The sequence below is a fragment of the Myotis nattereri genome, assembly GCF_964212035.1.
Source record: "Myotis nattereri genome assembly, chromosome: 2".
Classification (NCBI taxonomy): domain Eukaryota; kingdom Metazoa; phylum Chordata; class Mammalia; order Chiroptera; family Vespertilionidae; genus Myotis; species Myotis nattereri.
This window is the reverse complement of record NC_138076.1, coordinates 1,644,303-1,670,313: the sequence shown is the minus strand read 5'-3', so window position 1 is coordinate 1,670,313 and position 26,011 is coordinate 1,644,303. Positions and strand designations below refer to the sequence as shown.

Below are 26,011 nucleotides of genomic sequence, written 5' to 3'. Positions count from 1 at the left end.
CAAAGCCCCACTTTCAGCCCTAAACCCAACGGCGTCTCCGTGACCCTGGGGGAGGTTTATGGAGGTCTTGCTACTGAATTGATATGATTTTAAAACACAGAATGAAATATTAGCATCTACGGGAAACTGTGGTTCTGGAAGTATCCCTGTCTCATGACGAGAGGAGCCTACCAGCTTTTCTGTAAGAAACAGATCACACTCAGTTGGTCAAACAAATGGCCTCCACTACGCCCTGAGTTAGAGCGATCCTGGGTCATGCACCACACAGCACGCTCAGGCAGGTCACCTAAGGTCCTTCTCCATTTGTCCACCTTTCCTCAGGGACAGCCACATCCTCACGCCCCTCCTCAGCTGGGGGTCTGGGTCTCAGGGACATGGGAGGGGTCACAGGGGTGTCTGGGAGGTCACAGTGGTATCTGGGAGGTCACAGGGGTGTCTGGGGGGTCACAGTGGTGTTTGGGAGGTCACAGGGGTGTCTGGGAGGTCACAGTGGTATCTGGGAGGTCACAGGGGTGTCTGGGAGGTCACAGGGGTGTTTGGGAGGTCACAGGGGTGTCTGGGGGGGGTCACAGGGGTGTCTGGGAGGTCACAGTGGTGTCTGGGGGGTCACAGGGGTGTCTGGGAGGTCACAGGGGTGTCTGGGGGGGTCACAGGGGTGTCTGGAAGGTCACAGTGGTGTCTGGGAGGTCACATGGGGTGTCTGGGAGGTCACAGTGGTGTCTGGGCGGTCACAGGGGTGTCTGGGAGGTCACAGGGGTGTCTGGGGGGTCACAGGGGTGTCTGGGAGGTCACAGTGGTGTCTGGGAGGTCACATGGGGTGTCTGGGAGGTCACAGTGGTGTCTGGGGGGGTCACAGGGGTGTCTGGGAGGTCACAGGGGTGTCTGGGGGGTCACAGGGGTGTCTGGGAGGTCACAGTGGTGTCTGGGAGGTCACAGTGGTGTCTGGGAGGTCACATGGGGTGTCTGGCGGACACAGGGGTGTCTGTGGGGGTCACAGGGGTGTCTGGGAGGTCACAGTGGTGTCTGGGGGGTCACAGTGGTGTCTGGGAGGTCACAGTGGTATCTGGGGGGTCACAGTGGTGTCTAGGAGGTCACAGTGGACTCTAGGAGGTCACAGTGGAGTCTGGGAGGTCACAGGGGTATCTGGGAGGTCACAGTGGTGTCCGGGGGGTCACAGTGGTGTCCGGGAGGTCACATGGGGTGTCTGGCGGACACAGGGTTGTCTGGGGGGTCACTGGGGTGTCTGGGAGGTCACAGGGGTGTCTGGGAGGTCACAGTGGTGTCTGGGAGGTCACATGGGTGTCTGGCGGACACAGGGGTGTCTGGGAGGTCACAGGGGTGTCTGGGGGGGTCACAGGGGTGTCTGGAAGGTCACAGTGGTGTCTGGGAGGTCACATGGGGTGTCTGGCGGACACAGGGGTGTCTGGGAGGTCACAGGGGTGTCTGGGAGGTCACAGTGGTGTCTGGGGGGTCACAGTGGTGTCTGGGAGGTCACAGGGGTGTCTGGGAGGTCACAGGGGTGTCTGGGGGGTCACAGTGGTGTCTGGGAGGTCACATGGGGTGTCTGGCGGACACAGGGGTGTCTGGGGGGTCACTGGGGTGTCTGGGAGGTCACAGTGGTGTCTGGGAGGTCACATGGGGTGTCTGGCGGACACAGGGGTGTCTGGGGGGTCACTGGGGTGTCTGGGAGATCACAGTGGTGTCTGAGAGGTCACATGGGGTGTCTGGGAGGTCCCAGGGGTGTCTGGGAAATCCAAGGGGTGTCTGGGAGGACACAGGGGTGTCTGGGAGGTCACATGGGGTGTCTGGGAGGTCCCGGGGTGTCTGGGGGTTATAGGAGTGTCTGGGATGTCACAAGGTGTCTGGGAGGTCACAGTGGTGTCTGGGATGTCACAGGGGTGTCTGGGAGGTCACATGGGGTGTCTGGGAGGTCCCAGGGGTGTCTGGGGGTCACAGGGGTGTCTGGGATGTCACAAGGTATCTGGGAGGTCACAGTGGTGTCTGGGAGGTCACAGTGGTGTCTGGGGGGTGTTACAGGGGTGTCTAGGAGGTCACAGGGGTGTCTGGGAGGTCACGGCCAGGGTGGCCGTACCACACGGCGATGTAGTCGTTGACGGCCTCGGTCTGCAGCAGCGTGAAGTTGATGTAGATGCCGTGGCCGGGCGGTGCGGTGAGCAGCCACAGGCAGTCCTGTAGCACCGGGTACTCATCGGGGAAGCCGGGTGAGTAGATGGTGCCGTTGGGAGCCGAGATGTTGTAGCCACAGGGAGCTGAGGGGGCAGAGGCCACGGAGACAAATGGTCAGAGTTAAAGGGACACAGGGAGCTCCTGGCGCCCTCAGCCCACGGGGTCCCCGGGAACCACGTTGTCAGAACAATCCCCCTAAATCCTAAAGCCTCAGAAGACTGTGCTTCTCAGCTGCCTGTTCGGGTAACACATCCGCCAAACTTCCCGCCTCCTCCGGCCACAGTCCTCCCAGCATTAAGGGGGAAGCGCTGGGTCCAGTCTCCTGCGGGGAGTGGACAGCCCCGGCTGTCCCAGGCGGGATGAGGAGGGGATGATGCTTAAGCAGGAAACCGACTTGTCCTGTCTAAGCGAGATTTCAAGCCTATTTCATGGGCTGAGGCCGCAGCATCCTGTCTATTTGCTTTGAAACAGAAGCACTATCGCCGCCTCGCAGATCTGCGCCTGGAGGAAGGAGATAAAGCGATGCGTGGGCGTCACTGCCCGCCGGTCCCGCCAGCTCAGCCAGGAGAGGCAGCGCCACCCGTCAGGCGCTCCTAGTTCACTTCCCAGGCTACCCGCGGTCGCCATGGCAACCGTCATTCTTGTTTATAAACGATGCAATGGCCACCCGTCAGCAGGATCACCTGAGATGCGATCTGTCACTCACATGGCACATCACACGGCAGAACCGGAGACAGCAGACTTCACGGAACGGAAACCCCACGGGTGTGCTACGCGTGTGTTACCAGCACGTGTGGGGCTTTCAAAGACTTGCCACCAGCGTTGCAGCGTGTAAGGGGAACGAAGAGGCCAAAATAGATGAAAATAATAGGAAGGAAAGCTCCCTGACCATGAGAAGTCATGAGGGACAGTGGCGGCCGCATCACGGTGCAGGTGCAGGAGCAGGTGCAGGTGCAGGTGCAGGTGCAGCTGGTCTCGGAGGAGGTGGGGCCACAAGGCGGGTGGCCTGGCTGGGCTCTGGGGTAAGTCCATCAGCAGCAGGGGCTGCGGACACACTCAGCGAGTTTCACGGTGTGGTTATAAGTGGGGTTTGGAGTCGGAGAAACTTTGCTTGATAACCTAGAAAGTACTTCACAACCTGCGACGCGGGGCCACGGAGCCCCCTGCAGCCACGCAGGCCGGTGGGTGGCCCGGGACAGGTCCCGCTCCTCCCCGTCTGCACCAAGTGCTGGCCTCCCGCGGGGCCTCCAGGAGAACCGGCCTCTTCCTTCTAAAACTCACGCAGACCTCACAGCCTCTGACCCCTTGGGGGTGGGGTTTCCTGTCTTTATCAATCAACTTGGTAAACCTTAACGTGAACAATATGCACATCATAATTTACCGTTTATTTCAGAGAGAGAAACACGGAGGAGAGAGAAACACGGATGGGAACGAGGCACAGGGCGCAGCTGCCTCCTGCACGCCCCGGCTGGGGATGGAGCCTGAAACCAGGGCGTGTGCCCTGACCTCTGACCCCTGACCCGGGGCCATGCCAGCGACCTCTGGTGCGTGGACGAGGCTCACCCCCGAGCCACACCGCAGGGCCAGCATATACTCTGGCCGGTTGGACTTCTCGTGTTATTATGCAATCCAGGGGTTTCTTGCTGACGAAGCCTGTCGCTTTAAAAGAAGCTGCCCGGTGTTGTCCTGGTCATTCCCTCTGTGCCCGTGGCTCCCGCCACAGGCGCCAATGCATGCAAAGTGAGGTGTCAGGTGACGGCATTTAGACTTGTAAAAGTACCGTAAGAGAATGCTGACATAAATATTTCAGTGGAAAAGGAACAATTCGGTCAACAGAATACTTTGTTTTTGAGCTACCATTTGTAAGTGTAAATGCATATGCAATTATCAAATTACATTTAGCGCGTGAATAAACCACAGTCTTTTAGGCACTATATAACAATTACCACCCACTTTTCTTAAAAACGGAGACTTCGGTATAATTATAAGTTACTGGCAAAATTAATGCAGTCTCAACTTTCTCGTCACTGTCAGACATACTCTCTTATTTATTTCAAGGTTATCACACTTTGGGTCTATTTTCCCAGATGGGTTTGAAATATACTAACTTTACACAACAGATCCTTATGCAAATGAAGATACTACTCTTTTGCGCATGTCCAGACAAACTGGCTTCATATATTCTGGGGAGGTTGATGCTTTCAGATTTAGAATTTTGAATCTCAATTGCTGAATTGCCGTTTTTAATAAAGACCCCCAGAGGCTGTTTGGAGCTTCTTCTGTTTTTTCCCTAAGACCCTCCTGGGGCGCGAGGGGCTGTGCCTGTGAGGTGGCCGCTCAGTACCGCGGCCCTGTGCCCCACCGCAGCCCTGCGGACCCGAGCCCTCGGCTGATAAAGGTCGTGCCACTGAAGCTGACGGGCGACCGGCGAGCGCCTGTCCTGTGAGGGGCCCTGTGTCCCCGCTGCCCCCGCCGATCCCTGCGCAGACCTCCATTCTCGGGAAAAGCACCTTTTTATTATAGAGCTTTCTGGAAACACGCCTTCCAGGAATGAAGTAAACTTGTGTGAAAACAATGCCCTCTGCGGAAGTTCTGAATTTAATTCAATATGGAGGATGTTATATACACACTGGGTGATGCTTAGAAAATTTATTTAGGACAAGATTTTACATGGATCTTTTATGTCCCTTCTTATTCTGTGTAGGGCTTTCTAGGCATGGAGAGGGATGTTATGGTAAAGGCATCTGTGCATTAAATCATCTGACCTTGCCCACAGAGAGGCCTGTGGTTGGCCGTGGGTTCTAGAAGGTCAGGTATGACCCCCCTGACAGGACTGTCTGTGTTTCACCTGGGGGCGGGCCACACCCAACCGGCCGAGGGCAGGACTGACCACCCAGGAAGTCCAGCCAGGGGACCTGGGTGGGACCTCCATCAGGATATCAGCTGGTCTGGAAACGGGTATCAACCATCGGACGATCTATGGACCCTCCCATGTCACGGCGCCCAGTAGAAACCTGGACACGAAGCCCAGCGAGCCTCCAGGTTGGTCATGGTCTGTGCATGTTGTCCCAGGTCAGTTCCGAGAACCAGGGGCCTCCTGGACCCGCCACGCCCACCCCCCCTCGCCTGCCCCTCTTTCCTGTGGTGATTTCATTGGGCCTTTCCCTGTTGTAAATCACCCCCCGAGTCCAACAGCTTAGGGGTCCTGCGTCCCAGTGTGCTGTCCAGCCTCGGGGTGGCTTTGGGCACTCCCCAAACTCCCCCTGGGGGCGGGCGGCTTGGATGCAGGAGGACCTTAGCTGTGCGGTGTGGCCGACTCTGGGTGGTCCTGCAGCCCTGATGCAGGTGCAAGAGATGGCGTCACCCTCAAGCCACAGAGAAGATGCGGTGAGTTACCGCCAACCCATCAGATAACTCTGAGCCAGCAGTTTTCTCCATGTTGGAAACTGGGCTTGAAAAAGCAATGAAATCTAATTAAATACTTAATTCTATTTTTTACAGCAAGCCAAGAAGTCCCCATTTACATATGAAAAGATTCTGGAAAAAATTACAGATTAAAAGAAAGGGTTTAATCCTGACTATTCAAAGTAATTTATGCATATAAATATAATGGGGAATAGGATGAAAGTTCTTTTAAGTGATTTAATGAAACACCAGGTATGCAACTGCTATTCTTAGTTTTAAAATATAATTTTAATATGCTATTTTAAATTTGCATCACACTATGACTAATAATTTGAAATAATTAAATTTGTATTAGGCTAAGATAATTTTTTAAAATACAGCTAAAGTCTGGCCGGTGTGGCTCAGTAGGCTGAGCGCTGCTGTCCATGCACCAGCAGGTCAGAGTTTGATTCCAAGTCAGGGCACGTGCCCGGTTATGGGCTCCATCCCCAACCGGGGGCGTGCAGGAGGCAGCTGATTGAAGTTTCTCTCTCATCATGGATGTTTCTCTCTCTCTCTCTCCCTCTCCCTTCCTCTCTGAAATCAATAAAAACATATTAAAAAATAAATACGTAAAATAAAATACAGCTAAAGTTTGCTATGTTGTTTTTATAACGGCACAGAATGGAAAAACACGGTTGAAAACTAGGCTGTCAAGCACCCATTGATGTTGTTTTTTTCTATTTCCTTCTTCAGTAGAAATGCAAGCACAGCCAGTCCCCATTCCCTCTGCGCAGTGGGACACGCGTATTTAACATTTCAAAGGTCCACAGAGTTGGCATTTTCATTATGTTTTCACTCAGAGCTACTGTATTTATAATGTGGAAATATCAGGGCTCCAGTAACTTTTCTGTCTGAAATGCAATCTTCAGAAACAAAGTCCTCAATCTGTTTACATTAACCTGACTTGCAAACATTCCCCCACTACCCTAAGCGTCCAGCAGCCAACAAGAGGCTCCCAGGGACGCAGACACCGCCCCCGCCACGCCCACCAGCTGATTCCAGCGGCTCCAGGAGCCCTCCCCACCCCCAGTGGATTCGCAGCATTATTTTCCCTAAGAGGGTCCTACATCAGCCCTTTGCTTAAATGGTCTAAGGAGCCTTAGACCAGCCGTGGGCAAACTACAGCCTGCGGGCTGGATCCGGCCCGTTTGAAATGAATAAAACTATTGAAAAAAAAGACCGTACCCTTTTATGTAATGATGTTTACTTTGAATTTATATTAGTTCACACAAACACTCCATCCATGCTTTTGTTCCGGCCTCCGGTCCAGTTTAAGAACCCACTGTGGCCCTCGAGTCAGACAGTTTGCCCACCCCTGGGTTAGACCCTTCGCTTTTCCCGGACAGTCTCCACCTCCCAGTAGCAAAACGGTGTGTGTGCTTCCAGCCCCACTCCCCAAATAAAACCAGCTTTCTGAACCAGAGAAGCGATATATGATGGTGACAGAAGTTAAGCCGTAAAAATCTCCGGGGTGGAATTGATAACCACCCTCCCTCCTCTAATCTCACCCTAAACAGTGCCCTTCCCTTCCCTTCCCAAGCAAACACCGTCTTCTGTATCTGAAATCCACCCAAGCAGTCTGCTCGTCTCTGGTTTTGCATAACAAATATTTGTGTTTATTATGACATCCTTGTCATTTCCTTGGGGGCAAGACTGATTTATGCATCTTTTCTTAACCTACTGGCCCAAGACGTGTTCCTGAATCCTAAGTAGAATGAGCTGGACATAACAGATCCCAATAAATATTTGTTGAACAAATTAATGCATTCTCGGATGAGTTCTTGTAATATTCAAGGCACCGTTATCTACGAGAGGAGCTACCTGGCTCCAGGAGGAACGGCTGACCTACCGTCACACCTGGGGAAGGGGTGGCTCCAGCTTCGGTCGGTCCCGTGCTGACAGGTGAGGACGGGGTGGCCGATGAGAATGTACCCGGGGTAACACTGGAAGGAGATGGACTGGCCCACGCTGTAGTCGGAGCCAACCAGGTACCCGTTGGGGAAGGGGGGCGGGTCCGGGCAGTTCTGCAGCTCATAGGCTGAAACACACAGAGCCAGGTCATCAATACCACGTGAGTGAGTCACAGGCTGAAACACACAGTCAGGTCATGAATGCCACGTGAGTTAGTCTGGAATGCAGAGGAGGAGAACGGTTACATTTAGCTTCTGGAGATGAACTTTTAGATATTTTCTTTAAAAAAAAAAAATTTCCAAGTTGCCAGTTGTCATGCGAAGCAAAACAGTAACTATTGGTAGAATTACAACAATTTGCAGCTATGCTTACCGTGTGCATTAGAAGTAATACAACCCAGACCCAAAACACACTGGACAATGTTTATCCTCACCCAATGATATTATTTCCATTGACTTCGAGAGGGAGTAGGAGGGAGGGGGGAGGGAGACAGACAGAGAAACATCGATCGGTCGCCTACCCCATGCATGAGCCCTGACAGGTGAGGATGAACCTACAACTGAGGAACGTGCTCTTGACTGGGAATTGAACCCTAGACCCTTCGGTCCGTGGACCGATGCTCTAACCACTGAGCCACTGACCAGGGCTGTTATTTGTGTTTAAAGGCCCTCGGACATACAGCAGGAGGAAAACGGAAGAGCAGGACTCTGACCACAAGCCCTTTCGTCTCCTGGGGCCCAAGCCCTTCCCACTCAAGTGTTTCGGCGTTGAGCAACGATGCTTTATGACGTAAAATAGGAAAAGACACAGAGAGAGGGAGGGAGGAAGGAGATAAACATTCAGTTCCTCCAAACGTCAAATGGCAGAAACCAAAACAGTAAGGAAAGCCCCTACAATTCTCCATTTCAAAAATAGTATAAAAAACCCAAGTACCAATATGGCTACTCCAATGCCACACGTGGGAGCTAGCTCACAGAACCTCATCTTCCCCAGGGGTCCCCTCGCTGGGACCAGGAAAGCTTCTGCTCCTCCCACCTATCCGTCTCATGCAGGATTTGCGTCCGTGTTTCAGTGGTCGGTGCTTGATGTCACCCCGTGTTTCAATGATAGATGTAACCCCCACGGGGCCACGCAGCCAGCCGGCTAACAGCCATGATGTTTCCTGACGCTTCTCTCATTAGCTGACACAAATCTCCACCCTTTCATCTGCTCTCCAGCTCCTGAGTCAGGAGTAGGGCACGTGAACGCGGCTCTATGGAGCATGGCTCTCGAACTCCATTTCTCAATCTCGAAGGAGTCATTTAGCTCCGCGGCAGCTGCATCTGCAAGCCACATCTTTGACCTTCAAGGGGCCATCAATATACGACAAGGGGGGGAGGGAGAGGTACCACACAGACCTCGCCGAGAATGACAAGGCTTGTCTGCGTGATTCATACGTCTTCCCATGAGGTATTCAGCAGGCGCTTAACTTACAAATGGCGCGTGGCACTGAGGAATTCTGATGGGACATATGAGCCCAGGTGCGTCACTTCAACCATCTATGTTTTTGGTGAAAGGAACGATCTCATTGCCGTCCCTGTCAGAGGTGGCGCCGGGAGCGGTGACGGCGCCGCCACCGCATGCCCCGTCTGTCTCCTGTTTCATTTGGGAATCTCCCAAGGGCAGCAAATTCATTACTGACAATAAAAACATGTTGTTTAGGGTTTTTAAAATGTGGCTCCCTAAACTCAGAGTCAGGTGTCAAGTAAATGAAGCGTTCACTCAGCCAACCAGAGGTGTGGCCTCAATGAGGGCACCCAGCCCAGAGGCCCGAAGGCCAGGCTGACGGCACCGGTGGCCGCGGCCGGCAGGAGCGAAGGGAACTCGGAAGCCAGTGGTTTCCGACTGGGAAAGGGGCCTCCACGCTGACACCCCAGGGGCTGTCCCCAGTGTGGCTGCTGGATAAATAGTCCCGCTGCTGACGTTGCAAGAGCAAAAGGGAGAGTGGGTCTGTGGGCATTTCACAGACTGTGTGACGTCCAGTTCCAAATCTAGACACTTTAGAAATGGTTACGTTGAGCTAACCCATCCTCCAGGGACTTCCCGCTGCGGGTGGGGAGAGGTCTAGGCGTGATGGGTTAGACCAGTGATGGCGAACCTATGACACACGTGTCAGAGGTGACACGCGAACTCATTTCTTTGGTTGATTTTTCTTTGTTAAATGGCATTAAAATAGATAAAATAAATATCAAAAATATAAATCTTTGTTTTACTATGGTTGCAAATATCAAAAAATTTCTATATGTGACACGTCACCAGAGTTAAGTTAGGGTTTTTCAAAATGCTGACACGCCGAGCTCAAAAGGTTCGCCATCACTGGCTTAGACCCGTGCCCCACCCATCCTGGCTCCTGGCTCCCGAGAAGGGCGGGCAGGTTCTTAACAGGAGTGAGCGTGACCACACAGCCTCATGTCCTCCCTTCTCCCCCCTCCCCGCTCTGTGCTCAGCTCTGGTCTGGAGGCGCCCCCCAGGCCTCAGGGCCTCCTCACTCACAACCTCCCCGGGGGCATCTGCCAAGTCCCGCTCCCCTCCCCCCGCCCCCCCACAGCCGCCCTCCCAAGGCCACAGAAGGTGTTTCCCTCAAACTCCTGCTATTTCCTCAGCAACAGGAAGTCTCACAGGGATTTTGCTTTGGTCTCGAAGATCTGCATTAAGGATGTGCATTTCCCACTAAACAATGAAACTGTTTAATGCAGAACTCGTCTTATTGGAACCCCTGCCTCTTAGCCCAGACACTGAATTCCAGATCCGGCCTAAGGAATGGGTGGCTAACCTTTGAAGAAAATCTACATACATGACAACAGGTGCAGGTTACAGGGAACTCGGTACGTTAGGAGACACCGTCAGGATAGTTTGTCAAATATCGGAACCGTTACGCCCTGATCTGCACTCGGAATCTAAGCCGATCGACGCTGAGCTGTCACTGTTGTAGGTGTGAGCGGGTCGGACTGAGGGAGGGTGACGTGGGGACGAGAAGTGGGCAGGCGCGGGGCACGCGGAGCCGTGCTGGCAGGTGCCGCGTCCCAGTCCTCAGGAGCCTTTACCTCCCTCTTCAGTTTCCCTTCCGTCCGGTTCCTGTTTTAAGAGGCCCCAGCTCTGGAAATCCACACCTATAATTTATAGGGACAACTTCGGCAATCGGGTCCAAAAGTCCCTTCAGGAATGAAAGCGTGTAGCTCTGTCTTTGAGAAAACCAGTGATTTAGCCACTTCAAAGAAGCAGGCCCTACTTTTGACATTTTCAACTTCATCCGACTTAACAATAGTCAGGAAAAGGCCAGCGGAATTATTTGGAGTGGAATGAACATGTTGAACTTTTTCACACGTCAAAAACGCTAGAATGGCTGATCCAAACCTTCCTTAGGGGTCTCATACTTGGATCGCTCAAGGAAGAATACAGTCCGCTCACTGCCTTTTTTCCGGGCTTCATTGGAATAAGGGCTGGACAGCACACAGGGCCCTGATTCCAGGCTGGGAAGAAGACAGCGCGTGGGAGACCCTGCCCCGCCCATGGCCAAGATGGAGGGACCCCCACACCGCCGTCCTGGCGGGACCCGACCTCCACGTGGTGAGGCGGACACATGGCAGGCGAGGAGACAACGTGACCATGAAGCCACGTGGCTGGAGGAGTGTGGCGGTGGCCACGGAGATTGAGGGCAGCGGGTGGGCGGGGAGGGAGACATGGACTGTGCCCTCGGGGTCTGTGTCCTTCCTGATGGGACGAGGACAGCAGTGACCCCACCAGGGGTCAGCAGAGCCCCCCCAAATGAGTCCAGCGGTACAGTGTCCGTGCATCGTGTGTGGGGGTGGGGGGAGGTGTGTGGGGGGTGGGCCTCACCTCGGTAGGCCAGCCGGAAGCCCTGCCGGCTCTGGGAGTGGTCGCTGGAGAAGCGGATGAGGGTCTCGTGCGTGGTGCTGAGCAGCGCGGCCGGCAGGTCGGGGCCGCTGAACTGGCCGAGCAGCGGGCTGGTGGGGTGCGGCCCGTTCTGGATCTCCAGGAAGTCGTGGTTGGCCTCCGTGGAGAAGTTCAGGAACCGGATGTGCGCGCCTACGGGAACACGTGCGAGATAAGGGAGCGTCACCATCGGCGCTGAGAGGCCGAGCTCATCAGAAGTGACTGCCCCCAGATCCGCATCCCCAAGCGCCATCCTGAACCTCCGGGGGCCCAGGGCGCCGCGGAGGAGGCTGCTCGCTCGTTTCGGATTAAAATAGACACGGTTCCGTCCCCGCCGCCCCCTCAAAGCTGTGGGACCTTCATCTGTGCCATTAGCGTCCCGAGCGACTCTCTATGAAAGAGTCCTGCGACCAGCTGTGCCACGGGGACGCGGGCATCGCTGCCTGGCTCTGGGGCGGAGCGGGTTCTGCCCGCAGCTGCTCTAAGGCTCACAGCGCGCACACAGGTGGGACTCGCTGCCGGGCACCCAGCAGCATCAAGGACGGACCGATGCAGCCCAGAACTCGGCGCCACAAACCAGCGGACCGTCCAGGGCAGGGGTCCTCAAACTTTTTAAACAGGGGCCAGTTCACTGTCCCTCAGACCGTTGGAGGGCCGGACTATAGTTTAAAAAAAAACTATGAACAAATTCCTATGCACACAGCGGCGGCAAAAACACCCGGTGGGCCGGATACATGTTTTCGGCGGGCCACTGGTCCAGGGGCTTCTCAACGCCCGGCTGCGGCCAGGGGTTTGCCGGTCAGCGAGCTGTGCGTTCACTTGGTTTTGCAAGCAAAGCCAGTCACAGCTGTTTGCAGGATACCCACCCACTGGACCCGTCACTCCCACAACCCAGTCTCCCAGCCTGGCCCGGGCGACGGACGGGAGACAGTCCAGGTGACCCGGCCGCTGCGGCCACGGGACCCAGGCACGAGATAGGGGACGGGGGTAAGGCGGGCGCGCAGCGGCGTGAGGATGCTGGGCCGTGGCATCGGGAGCATCACTTGGCGACTGTCTGAAAGGCCCGACTCCCCCCCGGCTGAGAGCGCGCCTGAAGCGTGTGTGTTTACATGAGCCGATGCGAGGGACGCGGGCTGGTACAGCCTCCCGGGGAGCTCGACAGCTCACGGATTGTTCCCCCGGCGCCTCGGAAAAGCGTTCCTCGTGCCACTCTCCTGCTCTCGAAAGATAAGGAGGGCTTTCATTTCTCTTTCCATCTCGCAGACTCGTTTCCGGGGCTTGGAGACCGGAGATAATGCGCACGCCTTGCCCCCCCTCAAGGGCGAGTGCTGAGAACGGAAAGCAGCCCTGCCCGCGTGTGCTGGCAGGAAGCTGGGCTGTCCTGGGCCGGAAGCAGAGGAAGGGAAGGAGAAAGCCTCAGGGGACAGCGGGAGGGAAGAGGAGCCTACACGTGCTCAGTACAATGCACCGTCCTCCAACCTCCAACGCAACCACGCGGGAATGTGAGGAGGAAGAAATAGGGCCCTTGCTGGCTCGGTGCAGTGTTCGGCCGACTGCCTGTCCGGGATCCAACGTACCAAGGAGCTCTTGTCCCCAGTTCCCCAGGAAGTCACTATTATTGTCCTCGCTAAGTCACAGGGAGCAGGCCCAGGCTCAGAGGGGCGCGGTGGGGTGCCCACAGCAGCGGGGGACACAGCGTCCAGCACGCCCACCCTGGCGGACAGCGCCCTGCCCTGTCCCGGCTTAGCGGGCGGCGTGCTAGACAAGAGCAACAGCCTCATGAGCGGGAACGAGGGCGGTCCCCAGTCCTTCTGGGGGAACTCCTGTCCGGACGGCCCAGCCTGAGCTGGAAGAGGAAGGGGGGAGGAGGAGCACGTGGGATCCCAGGAGACGCCGAGGGGGCAGGGAGCAGAGGAAACGGGAGGGAAGAGGGACCTTGAATGTCAACCACAATATAGCATCATTTCAGAAGGTGGGGTGCAATGCACATGGGCCGTCTGACTCTACACGCGTGTGCGGGCGCAGCCAGGAGGCAGGTCCCGGTCGGCAGGGGCCGGGGGGCTCCACCTGGGGGCACGGGTGCCGCCAAAGGCAGCCCCTCTGTGGACCTGAAGCTCCGCGACGACTTGAACAGCAAACAGGGTTTCCTTGAAGAGACAACAACGCGCGGCCGTTTTCTTCTAAGTCCCAGCAAATGTGTTCATGCAAAAGGAAGTCGGAAGCAGGGAACAAAGCAGCAGAGAGACGGAGAGATCCGTTGGGGACGGGGAGAAGCTGGGGGAGGGGGACGGGGGAGGAGGAAGGGGGAGGGAAGGACGGCCAGTGGCCCTCTCCGCCCTCACTTCTGGCCTGTCCCCCCACAGGCTGCGATGGGGGACACCCCGCCGCTTGGGGAGCCGCACCCAGAGCCCGGTGCGGCTGCTCACCAGCTGCTGAATTACCATAAAACCCGCCTTTGTTAGTGCGAGGCCCCAACTCTAAGGGAGAGTGTTGTCACTAATACACACACTGTCTAGCCATCGTGTGTGTGTGTGCGTGTGTGTGCGTGTGTGTGTGTGTGTGTGTGTGTGTGTGTGTGACTGTGCAGGCCCCGGACTCCTGTGGCCCCCAGTTCCCTCAACGCCATCAGGCCCGTCGCCAGGAGCTGGATCAGAGGGGACCCGGGACTAGCAGACACAGCTGCTGAGTCAAAGGAGGGGCCAGGCCGGCGGACATTCACACCCTTTCACTTTGGGTTAGAAGCCGAATCGCAGGGAAGCAGTGCAAGGTGCCCGCTCCCGGTGGCAGCCGGCAGATGGCTTATCCAGGGGACGGGCTAAAATTCACGGGGTGACACCGTCGAGAAGAAATGAAAGCAGCCGATCCGGGGAAACTATTAGAGGTGCCCAGGCCTCCAGTGCACGGGGGCCAGTGACAGCTGCCCACGGATGTGGGGTTAAGCTGGGAATGGAGTGCTGACACTGCAGCCCCATGAGCCACATGAGCATGGGGAGCAGGACAGCGTCCACACCCAGCAGCCCCTGGCACGTGGGGACAGCGGCGCCCGGGCCTGATCTGTTTCAGGGGTGACTCGCGCTCTCCTCTTCAGCCAGCTGGGTCCACTCTGACACCTCAGAGCGAGCACCCCAGGACTGAGATGCACATAACCTAGCTCCCCTTCATCATCTCCCCGAAGACTGGGAAAACACGCTTTCTATTTCTTAATTGATTTGTTTAAAGAGAGATGGAAACATTGATGAGAAAAAATCACTAATGGGCTGCCTTCTGCATGCACCCTACTGGTGATCGCGCCGCAACCCGGCATGTGCCCCGACCAGGAATGGTTCATAGGTTGGTGCTCAACCACTGAGCCACACCGGCCGGGCTGTGCAGTTAATTCTTTTTTTTTTTTTTAAATATATTTTATTGATTTTTTACAGAGAGGAAGGGAGAGGAATAGAGAGAAACATCGATCAGCTGCCTCCTACACATCCCCCACTGGGGATGTGCCCACAACCAAGGCATGTGCCCTTGACCGGAATCGAACCTGGGGCCCTTCAGTCCACAGGCTGATGCTCTATCCACTGAGCCCAACCGGTTACTAATTCTTGAAAACTGAACACTGACATGCTTCTCCTTCACTGTACTGTATTCTGGGTGCGCATCGCGGGGAGAGAACCGCGGTGCCCGCCCTGCCCGCCCTCACTCACCAAAACAAAGAAATTCTGAGTCGGCTGCGAAAGCAACACGCACCAGCACCCGACTGTGAGAAAGGAAAGAAAGCGGCACGAAGCCAGGGGCGGCTGGGGTCAGCGCCGCAAGTGCGTCCCCACCCCGGGAGGGGTCCCCACTCGGACGCGCCCCCACACGGGAGGGGTCCCCACTCAGACGCGCCCCCACACGGGAGGGGTCACCACACGGGAGGGGTCCCCACTCAGGACCGCGAGCTTCCCGGGAAGATGCGGCCGCGGCTGCAGCGGAGATGGGACCTGGGCCCATGACAGCCCTGGCCTGGGTGTGGCAAATGGAGTGAATGCGCCTCACAAAGAAGAAACAGACCAGACAGAGACAGACTCAGGGACACGGAGAACAGATGGGGTCGCCAGGCGGGGAGGAGACGGAGTGGCTGGAAAAGGTGAGCGAGAATAAGGACAGACTCCCCGTTATGCACACATCCGTCTGGGATGGAATTCACACACAGCCCCGGGAACAGAGCCAGGGCTGTGGTAGCTCTGCAGGGTGACGGGGCTGCCAGGCGTCTGGGGGCGATCACAGGGTAAGCTCTATAGGTGCCGAGTCACTAGGGGGCACGCCTGGATGTCACATACGATTGCACGTCAACTGCACTTCAATGTGAAAGCTTGAGAAGGAAACACAGCCCTGTCTCTCCCACCCCCGATTCCCGAGTCAGACGACTGCACCCCCACACGGCACCCCCAGGTCCCCACAGCGAGACTCAGACCCGCAGTTCAGCACCGTGAGCTCTAGTGGGCAGTCACCCAGGCCTCTGCTCCGTCCAGCTCAGAGCGAATCGCTGCCTCTATCTCAGCTTTTGATCTAAAAACCAAACTCAACTAAAATCCTGGAAGCCACAGCCCTTACCTTCTGTGAAATCGCTCCGCGTCTGAGCCCCACGTGCCCTCTGGGCCACCCCCAGCAAACCAGGGGACATGAGCCTCACACGTGGGGGTGCCCATCAGTGGGAATGCGCCTCACACGTGGGGTGCCCGTCCAGTGGACATGAGCCTCACACGTGGGGGTGCCCATCAGTGGGAATGCGCCTCACACGTGGGTGCCCGTCCAGTGGACATGAGCCTCACATGTGGGGTGCCCGTCCAGTGGACATGAGCCTCACACGTGGGTGCCCATCAGTGGACATGCGCCTCACATGTGGGGTGCCCATCAGTGGACATGCGCCTCACATGTGGGGTGCCCATCAGTGGACATGCGCCTCACATGTGGGGTGCCCATCAGTGGACATGCGCCTCACATGTGGGGTGCCCATCAGTGGACATGCGCCTCACATGTGGGGTGCCCGTCCAGTGGACATGCGCCTCACATGTGGGGTGCCCATCCAGTGGACATGAGCCTCACATGTGGGGTGCCCATCCAGGCCCCCATCTTTCCCTGGAGTAACGCTCCATGTCTGTGCACAGTACGCTCACGTCCTCACGCCTGACCCTGGCCTGCGGGCCGCAGCCCGTCCTTCCACAAACAGCCGCGCTGCCCCCGGCACAGGGCCTCCGGGCAAAGCTCTGAGCACATCCTACAGACACGACCTCCTTCCAGGCAGCGATGTCCGTGTGCTGTGCTCACGCATCTCACCCAGCATCCCCGGGCGACCGTGACTTAGTGAGCGAGCCTCAGGGTCTTGGACCGGACCCCAAGTGTCTGTGACACGCCCACCACAGGCGCTGCTCTTCAGAAAGTCACCGGTGGGACAGCCCCAACGATGAACTAGAATGCAAAGGCAACCACAAGGCGTCAGGGAAAGGCATGATGGGAAATCCAACTCTTGCAAAAACCACGTGTTTCCGCAGAAGGCCAAGGTGAGCTGCCAGCTACACAGCAGCTAAAATCAGGACTTATTGAAGGCTAGAGGCCCGGGGCACGAATCTGTGCAAGAGAAGGCCTTCCTTCCCTGGCTGCCGGCACCGGCTTCCCTTGGGCACCCGGGACCCGGGCTTCCCTCGCAGCCCCGGCTTCGTCCGGAAGGTCGTCTGGAAGGATGTCCGGTCTAATTAGCATATTACGCTTTTATTAGTAATACATGACTACCCTGAGTGTCCGGACCCAGCTTCGTGGAAACCCGTCACCACTTCCAGGGACAGCCGCCCTCACGTCAGCAGCACCAGGCGGCTCTCCCTCAGCCGCGCTGCCCGGCTGGGGGTGGAGAGTGGGTGCTCGGAGCCCCCGCGTTCACTCACCGTGGCCCACGGGCAGGGCGATCCGCCAGCTGCAGTGCAGGTTGCTGGGGTAGGCGCCGGGGAAGCCGGGGCTCAGGATCACGCCGGCCAGGCTGCTCAGCGTCCCCCCGCACGTCGCTGCCGGAGGGAGCACAGGTTACATGTGAGTTTCTTCCTGAGGACGATGATTTCTCAAAACACAGATTTCCAAGAGCCCGGAAGTCACTGTCATCTCTGTGTGATTCCCAGTCCTGACCCCCTAGCCGGGCTCACTGGGCAACACGCTGAAACCGCAGGAGACCTTCCCGTCCGTCACCGCCAGCTCTCGGGCCCTGGGGCCGTCGCCAAGGACCACCTCTCCCTGTGCCTGGTGAGGGGCGCGGAGCCAGCAGGTGTGAGGGAGGCCGTGCACCTTCCATCTGTGCTCACACCGAGGCACGTGAAGGAGATACAAACCGACTACATTTGGCCGGTACCGGGTAACGACTCAAAGGAGACATTTCCTCCGGGAATGCACACGCCAGCAATGGCACAGGGTTTGACTGTGCACCCTCTGCGAGTGCATTTCAGCTCAAGGTTTAAAATATCAAATTCCCAGTTTAAGGGAAAGTTAGGAAGGGCGATGAGCGTGAGAGGAAGCGTGGAGGGAGCAGGCGTCCCCGCGGTCCCACCCTGGTCCCCGTGTCCAGATGGAGCGGGGAGTTTAAATCCCACACGGATACCTTCACATGTTTACGGGGTCTGGAGTCTAGACATTTATTTTCCCCCAGAAGTCACTTTCCCTCATAAAGCCTTGGTCACTAAGGACCACTGTTCCCTTGGCAACAGATACGATGCCGTGAGCACAGCCCGCGGGCGTGCTGCTGGGCGGACTCCTGACGGCGGGAGTTTGTTGTTTAAATGGTTGGGCTCAGGTCTATTTCCTTCCGCGCACACTCCGTCCGCTTCCTGTTCAGGGCAGTCACGCTGTGTGGGACAGAAACCCCTAGAAGCCAGGGTGCGCGGGAGGGAGGCCAGGCTCAGGAGCCCTTCCTTCCGTGTGAACTTGAGGAGGGTGCCTGCCCTGGCTGACCTGTCAGTGCCATCTTTGGAAAAATCAAAAGTGATGCAAAAAAAGATAAACATAATGGACACTTTTAAAAAGGGTGTTTCTCTCTGATGTTTCTCTCTCTCTCTCCTTCCCCCTTCCTCTCTCTAAAGTGAAAAAATTAATTTATAAAACAAACGTAAATGTGCCGTCACCTGAAAAAGCCCTAAAACCGTTCCAAAGGCACACTGACTGCTGCGGAGTCTGGGTGGACATGGTCCGCCGGATGGCGTGGCTCAGGGGTGGAGCGTCGACCTATGAACCAGGAGGTCGTGGTTCGATTCCCGGTCAGGGCACATGCCCGGGTTGCGGGCTCGATCCCCAGTGGGGGGTGTGCAGGAGGCAGCCGATCAATGTTTTTCTCTCTCTCCCTTCCTCTCTGAAATTAATAAAAATATATTTTAAAAAGTGCCGAAACCGGTTTGGCTCAGCGGATAGAGCGTCGGCCTGCGGACTGAAAGGTCCCAGGTTCGATTCCGGTCAAGGGCATGTACCTGGGTTGCGGGCACATCCCCAGTGGGAGATGTGCAGGAGGCAGCTGATCGATGTTTCTCTCTCATCGATGTTTCTAACTCTCTATCTCTCTCCCTTCCTCTCTGTAAAAAATCAATAAAATATATTAAAATAAATAAATAAATAAATAAATAAAAAGGACAGGTTTGCTATTGCTGATCTTCCCTCTTGTGTCAGGTCCTAAGGTGGCAGGCAGGCGCTGCCCGTGGAGGGAGTGAGCGGGGGTGGGGGTGGCAGGACTGGCCGTGCCCTGTGGGGACCAGGAGGGGGAGGGGCGCGGCTCAGGGTGCCGCCCAGGGGTCTGGACGGGCCACGGGCCGCGGACGGGGTCCTACCGAGGCAGAGCGGCGGCGGGTAGTTCCAGCGGCGCACCGGGCCGGGCATGCAGGAGATGTGCGAGCGGCCCTGCGGAGAGAGGAGCGAGTGAGGCCGCGGCCGGGCTGGCCCGAGGGTCGGTGCTGGGACGCGACTGTCCTCGCCTGGGCCGTGCTTTCTGGGGGCATGGCCAGGGCGACACTCTTCCAGAAGTTGGACGTGTCCCTATAGCACTGTCACTCACGAATCACGTATTTTGACTCAAAAGAGAATAACCTATTTCTCCTCATTTAACACACTTCCCACGCCCCCGTCAGCAGTGATGGCCCCGCCGGCCCCTCTCCTGGGGCGCAGGGGGGATGTGAACTGAGCAAAGGACTGTGTGTCGCTTTATTCCATCACCAGAAGTTACAGCTCTCAGGCTCAGAGGCTGGACAGGGCCAGGAAATACGAAGTTTCCATGGAAGGGTGAAAGGTCAGCAGGGCAGCACTGGGGTTTGAAAAGGTGTCGCTGTGCAAGTGGGAACCTGGGCTCGCACCTTCGTGAGTGGGAGGAGCCTGAGGGGACCCCCCCTGACACCAACCTGCGGCATGTACTCCCACTGCAGTGTAACCCCCACCTGCAGTCTATACCCCCACCTGCAGCATATACACCCACCTGCAGCATATACACCCACCTGCAGCGTTCACACCCACCTACAGCGTGTACCCCCACCTGCAGTTTTCACACCCACCTACAGTGTTCACACCCACCTACAGTGTTCACACCCATCTGCAGCATATACCCCCACCTGCAGTGTTCACACCCACCTGCAGTGTTCACACCCACCTGCAGCGTGCACACCCACCTGCAGTGTTCACACCCACCTGCAGCATGTACCCCCACCTGCAGTGTTCACACCCACCTGCAGCATATACACCCACATGCAGTATTCACACCCACCTGCAGCGTGCACACCCACTTGCAGCATTCACCACCTGCAGCATTCACACCCACCTGCAGCGTTCACCCCCACCTGCAGCGTTCACCCCCACCTGCAGCGTTCACACCCACCTGTAGCGTTCACACCCACCTGCAGTGTTCACCCCCACCTGCAGCGTTCACCCCCACCTGCAGCGTTCACACCCACCTGTAGCGTTCACACCCACCTGCAGTGTTCACCCCCACCTGCAGCGTTCACCCCCACCTGCAGCGTTCACACCCACCTGAGCGTTCACACTCACCTGCAGCGTTCACCCCCACCTACAGCGTGTACCCCCACCTGCAGCATTCACCCCCACCTGCAGCGTTCACACCCACCTGCAGCGTTCACCCCCACCTGCAGCGTTCACACCCACCTGCAGCATTCACACTCACCTGCAGCGTTCACCCCCACCTGCAGCGTTCACCCCCACCTGCAGCGTGCACACTCACTTGCAGTGTTCACACTCACCTGCAGCGTGTACCCCGGCTCGCACTGGAAGGCCAGCACATCATTCACCATGTACCGGTCGCCTGTCTTGAGCCCGTTGCTGGGCAGGGCCGGCTCCTGGCACGCGGCGAGCCCCACGGCTGCGGAAACACAGACACAGGAGGTGGGAACACAACGCTGTTCTCGCACCTGCCTCGTCCGGGCGCCCCCCCTGCTCCCCCGCAGGAAGCGCAGGCCCCCGAGAAGACGGTGAGGGACCCTGAACCAGCTGTGAGCTCATTCTTAGTGTGCATTCGTTTCGTTTTAATGGTGGTGGATTTCATTTTAAATATTAACGGATTCTATTCTTGATTTCTTCAAGTAAAACTTGTTACTTCCACTTCCATCTGAACGCCTCGATCCCCACGCACACAATTTGAAAAGGCCTTACAGAATGACGGTCCCTGTGCGAGGCAACCCCCATGATACTTCTCTTGTTTGCTGTTCTTCAGATAACACGGTACAAACATTAACAGTCTTTGTGAAAAGTGTTAAGTGTGAACCTGGGAACCCGATTCTTTCAGAAAACTAACATGAGAACAGATGCGTCGTGTTACAGCTGCCCCTCATTTAAAGACATCGGGGAGCCGTCCCGTGAACAGGCTGCTCCCGGTGAGCAGGGCCAGCCCTTCCGCCTGAAGCTGCAGCCAGGGACCTGCCCAGACGAGACGGTCTCTAACAATATTCCCAATGTGTCACAGGAGACAGGAATTCAGCCTAAAATGTCAGGTAAATTAGTGCTGATATTGTTTAACAATTATCTGTATAAACCCCTATTATACCAATAACAAAACACGCGGCCATGGCATTTTATAAAACCGGAAGTGCATGGGGAACGGCGCTGAAGATCTGGAGACTGTACGCACAGTGCAATCTCTCCCATCACCCGAGGAAGTCTTCCCTGACACCAGGTTTATTTCATTTTTAAAAATATCTTTAAAAAAATAATTTTAGAGAGAGAGGAAGGGAGAGAGGAACATTGATGAGAGAGAGAAACATCGACCAGCTGCCTCCTACACGCCCCCTACTGGGGATCAAGTCTGCAACCCAGGCATGTGCCCTGATGGGGAACTGAGCCAGTGGCTCTCAGGGCCCACGATGCCACTCGACCACTGAGCCACACGGACCAGTGACTCCAGGCCTGAAGAGCTAGCAGCGTATTCCGGTGAGAAATGGGGAGAAGGGTCTGTTTGGTGCAGATCCGCCTAAATCCCCCAGCTGGCCTTGGACTTAGACTTCAGTTCTCCCCTAACACAAGGACCAACGAACGGGGACTCGAGTTGTGGGCTGGATGGGAAGGTGGGGGAGACGTTAGCTCACCCTGGAGCGGCCACCAGCAGGGCCCGCCGGCGCCCCTGTGTGCGTGAGAAGGACAAGTCTGCCCGCCCACGCGACCGTCCACACGTGGATACCTGGCCCACCATCTCTGCTCACACACATGCTCACTGTCTCATCAGACTTCACTGACTGTAGAGTCAGAGCCCTGTTCCGTTTGGCTCAGTGGATAGAGCATCGGCCTGCGGACTGAAGGGTCCCAGGTTCGATTCCGGTCCAGGGCACGTACCTTAGTTGCGGGCTCCTCCCCGGCCCGGGCCCTGGTCGGGTGCGTGCAGGAGGCAGCCCATCGATGTGCTACTCTCACACCGATGTTTCTCTCTGTCTCGCCCCTCCCCGCCCCTCCCGGTCTCTCTAAAAATCAATGGAAAAACACCCTCGGGCGAGGATGAACAACAGAAGGAACATAAAGCCAGAGACCTAATTCTCAACAGGTTCAAGGCTGGAGGCGGACAGCGCAGCCGGCTGCTGAGGGCAGGAGCCTGAGCCACCCACGGTGTCCACCCACGGTGTCCACGCACACGGCGGGCACTGGGCCCGGCCTCGCGCTGGACAGGCAGTGCGTGCGGACGGGGAGGCACATGCGGACGCTCATCCCCTGGGAGCTCGGGCCCGCCTCTGGCCTCTGACGGAAGGAAAGGCTCAGGGAAGCCCCCGTGGCCGGTCAGCTGCCCAGCCCCAGCCTGCAGACCCGTCTGCAGGGGGAAGGAGGAAGCCATCTCCTCCACTTCCCAGCCCCTCAGCACCGCGTGGGGAGCCGGGGGCTGTGCTGCCCGAGCTGCTGAGTCCAGTCTGCCCAGGACAGGCCCCGGTCCCTGGGGATAACGTCCGAGATCCGCCACGTCACCTCAGCTTCCCCCAAACCTGGGAGATGGGACGACGGGAGGGCCGTGCCCTCAGACCCCACCGTGACCGGAGGCTTCGGGGGACACCCGGTCAGGAAGGGCTGGGAGCCCATCGGTCTGTCTGCGGGCGCAGGGCTGAGCCGCGTCTCGCTCCCCGCGTCAGAGCTGGTTTCCCCTGAACGGCCGCACGTTAAAGGCAGAGAGCGCAGAGGTATTAAGTGGCTTTTTTTTTTTTAATTCCAAGCACATTTGGGGCTTTTCATGGACCGTAAAATTGCTAAATATGAAAAAATAGAGCACTTAGGCCTCTAACTTGTTTCATTGGTTTACATCTCATTTCCCTCCATCTTTTAACGTTAGAATACAGATCACAGCTACATTGAATTTCACCTTTTCCCTTCCATCAAAAATTGGCAAAATCAACTCCCGTAGATCACCTAATGTTTTATTTGGCTCCGGAAAAAAGGCGCGTAAAGCCTCTCAGTGTAAAATGTCTAATTGTGGAGTGGGATAGGTAAAAGCTCGCTTAGGGTGATAACACATCAAGGTCACCCAGGCGAGGCTAGGGCCAGAGCATAACCCCAACATGTGCAAAAGCACAGAAACAGGTGTTTAAATTAAAAGAAAGCAGCTGTGACACATAACTCAACATTAAGTTCCGTTACTAAATCCCCCTTGCTTCACAAATAATGGTTCTTTACTTATTTGCTCTGTTTATTACATGCTGATTTAAGTGCATTTATTGTATATTAATTTATTTTCATTTTCTCCTTCTTTGAATTTATGTGTAAATCCAACTCATCCTGTAATAGAAGTAACTTGCATTTATATTTGTACCTGCAGAAATTATAAAAAAATTTCAGAATAAATAAAAAAGAAACAAAAAATATATTAATCAGTGCGTGATCAGAGAAGTCCCAGGGGCGCTCCCTCAGGCCCTGGTGCTGGAAATGCAGATAGAGCTGCCTCCCCTCCCCTCCCCTCCCCTCCCCTCCCCTCCCATCCCCTCCCCTCCCATCCCCTCCTTTCCCCTCCCATCCTGGCATCACCATGTAGCCCCTGTAGGTTAGAAGCTGAGGACACGGAGATGCTTGGCATTTGTGGCCACATCCCCTAGTGACACCCTGGAGACAAACACACCATACAAGCGTGCCCGGGACGGAGCTGCAGATGGATTGGGACTCACAGGATGACCCACCACGTCTGAGAACGATGGAGGGCCCTGGGCCAGAGCTGGGCAGTGCCCAGGCACCTGGAGTGACGCGAGCGCAGTGCAGAGCGGGTTTATGTCATGAGTGGGGCTACTTCGGGTCAGAAACATGCCTCCTGCACAGGGCACAGAGCCAGGCACTGGCTGACGCACACACCCAGCAGGGGGAGCCCTCCCTGGGCCTGAAAGGATAGGGGGGCTGGGGATGGGGAAGCCCTTTTAGAGAAACACCCACCATGTGCACGACCCAGAACGCAAACATCAGAAAGGAGCAGGCGGCAACAGCAGGACACAAAACCTAGTGCCCGAGCCCGGCCAGCGTCAACCTGTGCGCGTCCACCCAGGAACCAGGAGGTGGAGGTTCGAGTCCCGGTCAGGTCACAGGCCCAGGTGGTGAGCGCCATCCCCAGTGTGGGGGGTGCAGGAGGCAGCCGATCCATGATTCCCTCTCGTCATTGATGTTTCTCTCTCTCCCTGCCTTTCCCTTCTTCTCTGAAATCAATAAAAATAAATTTAACAACAACAACAAAACAAAACAAAAAAATACCTAGTACCTTAGGAGACAGAGCCGCTAACTCTGACCTCAGGACAGCGGCGGGGCTGGAGAAGTTCTGGGAAGAACAAGCTAGGCTGTTTGCTCTTCATCGTATTCTAGTCCCGGCGGAAATGGAGGTGAGGGGAGCAGGCGGGCGGGGCCGGCAGACACCTGGAGAGGAGGCGCCTCAGCCATCGCTGTGCACACCGCTCATTCGCGTCTGCAGAGAAGGATGAGCCGCAGATGCTCATTCGGGGCCGAGTTTTAGAAGAAAAAGGTCCCGTCCAGCGAGATGGGTGTGTAATGTTAACTCCCCGCGGCAGCCACACGGTGACGCACACAGCTGTAGCGCTCGGCCGCTCAAAGGTGTTTATTCCGGGGGCGGGACCCTTTCCCTGCCAAGGGCCATTTGGATGTTTAGACCATCACTTGCGGGCCGCACAGAAGCGTCCACGTAGCATTTAGCCTGCTCTATTGGGGCAGCCTCCTCTTAGGACTTTTCTGTTTCACAAGACTTAAGCCGTTTTCCAGAACTTTCATCCCCTGTAGACACTGCCCGCTGAGTGCCTGCTCCCCGATGAGGCCCCAAGGGAAACGGGGTGGAGAGCGGGGGAGACCGAGGCCCTGAAAGCAGCACGAAGGGAAGCGCTTGGGAGCCCGTCCGTGACATGAGTGAGAAGGGACAACCTCTGCCGACCAGGGCCCAGGCCCCGCAGACGTTCACACGGCTCACGTAGCGTGCTCTGGGCGTCACATCAACAATGTGCGTGGCGGCCATGGACGCTCCTTCTGCACCTCCTGGGAAACCTTCGGTGGCGACCCTTCCCTTGCCATTATAAACATCAACCAGAACAATAAACAAGGACGGCGCTCATCTCTCTGGACGACTCGGTTTCATTTTTAAAGCGAATTAAATAAAAAGTTCTACATCATTTCTGCTTTCATTGCCAGAAATTGAAAGCTAAGTTTAGTGCCGAATAATAGCAGTTCTCTCAAAATAAGTGGCTGGTATACTTAAATATTTCTCTTTGGTTTGGTTGCCTTTTAAAATTATCTTTGTTATATGATTTCCCTGTTGCATGTATTTTTTTTTTTTGAAGTTGCAAGAAATACCCAAAGAGTGTACAGGTTAACTCTTCTTTCTTTAAATCTAAGTAATCTTATTTTTTAAATTCATTTCACTATGCATCTTCTCAGTGAGGTCTTATATTTTCATGATTTACAAATTTTTCCCACTATACCTACCAATTACACAAGTACATACACAAACCATTTAATTGTGAATAATAACTTTTGAACTTTTGTACCTGTACAACAATATCACAGTCGGCTCTAGATAAGTTAATATCGGAAAAGT

At 56.0% G+C, this 26,011-nt stretch overlaps 1 protein-coding gene across 1 annotated transcript in view; it reads right to left on the bottom strand.

Moving 5' to 3' along the window:
• CSMD1 (CUB and Sushi multiple domains 1) overlaps positions 1-26,011 on the bottom strand; it is a gene marked incomplete at its 5' end in the record, with an annotated part of 654,679 nt that overhangs the window by 56,774 nt on the left and 571,894 nt on the right. Inside the window, 6 exons of the mRNA XM_081082235.1 lie at positions 2,093-2,270; positions 7,484-7,672; positions 11,422-11,631; positions 17,385-17,501; positions 19,299-19,368; positions 20,712-20,830. Of these exons, the coding sequence (XP_080938361.1) occupies positions 2,093-2,270; positions 7,484-7,672; positions 11,422-11,631; positions 17,385-17,501; positions 19,299-19,368; positions 20,712-20,830 (883 nt within the window). The remainder of the gene's footprint in view (positions 1-2,092; positions 2,271-7,483; positions 7,673-11,421; positions 11,632-17,384; positions 17,502-19,298; positions 19,369-20,711; positions 20,831-26,011) is intronic.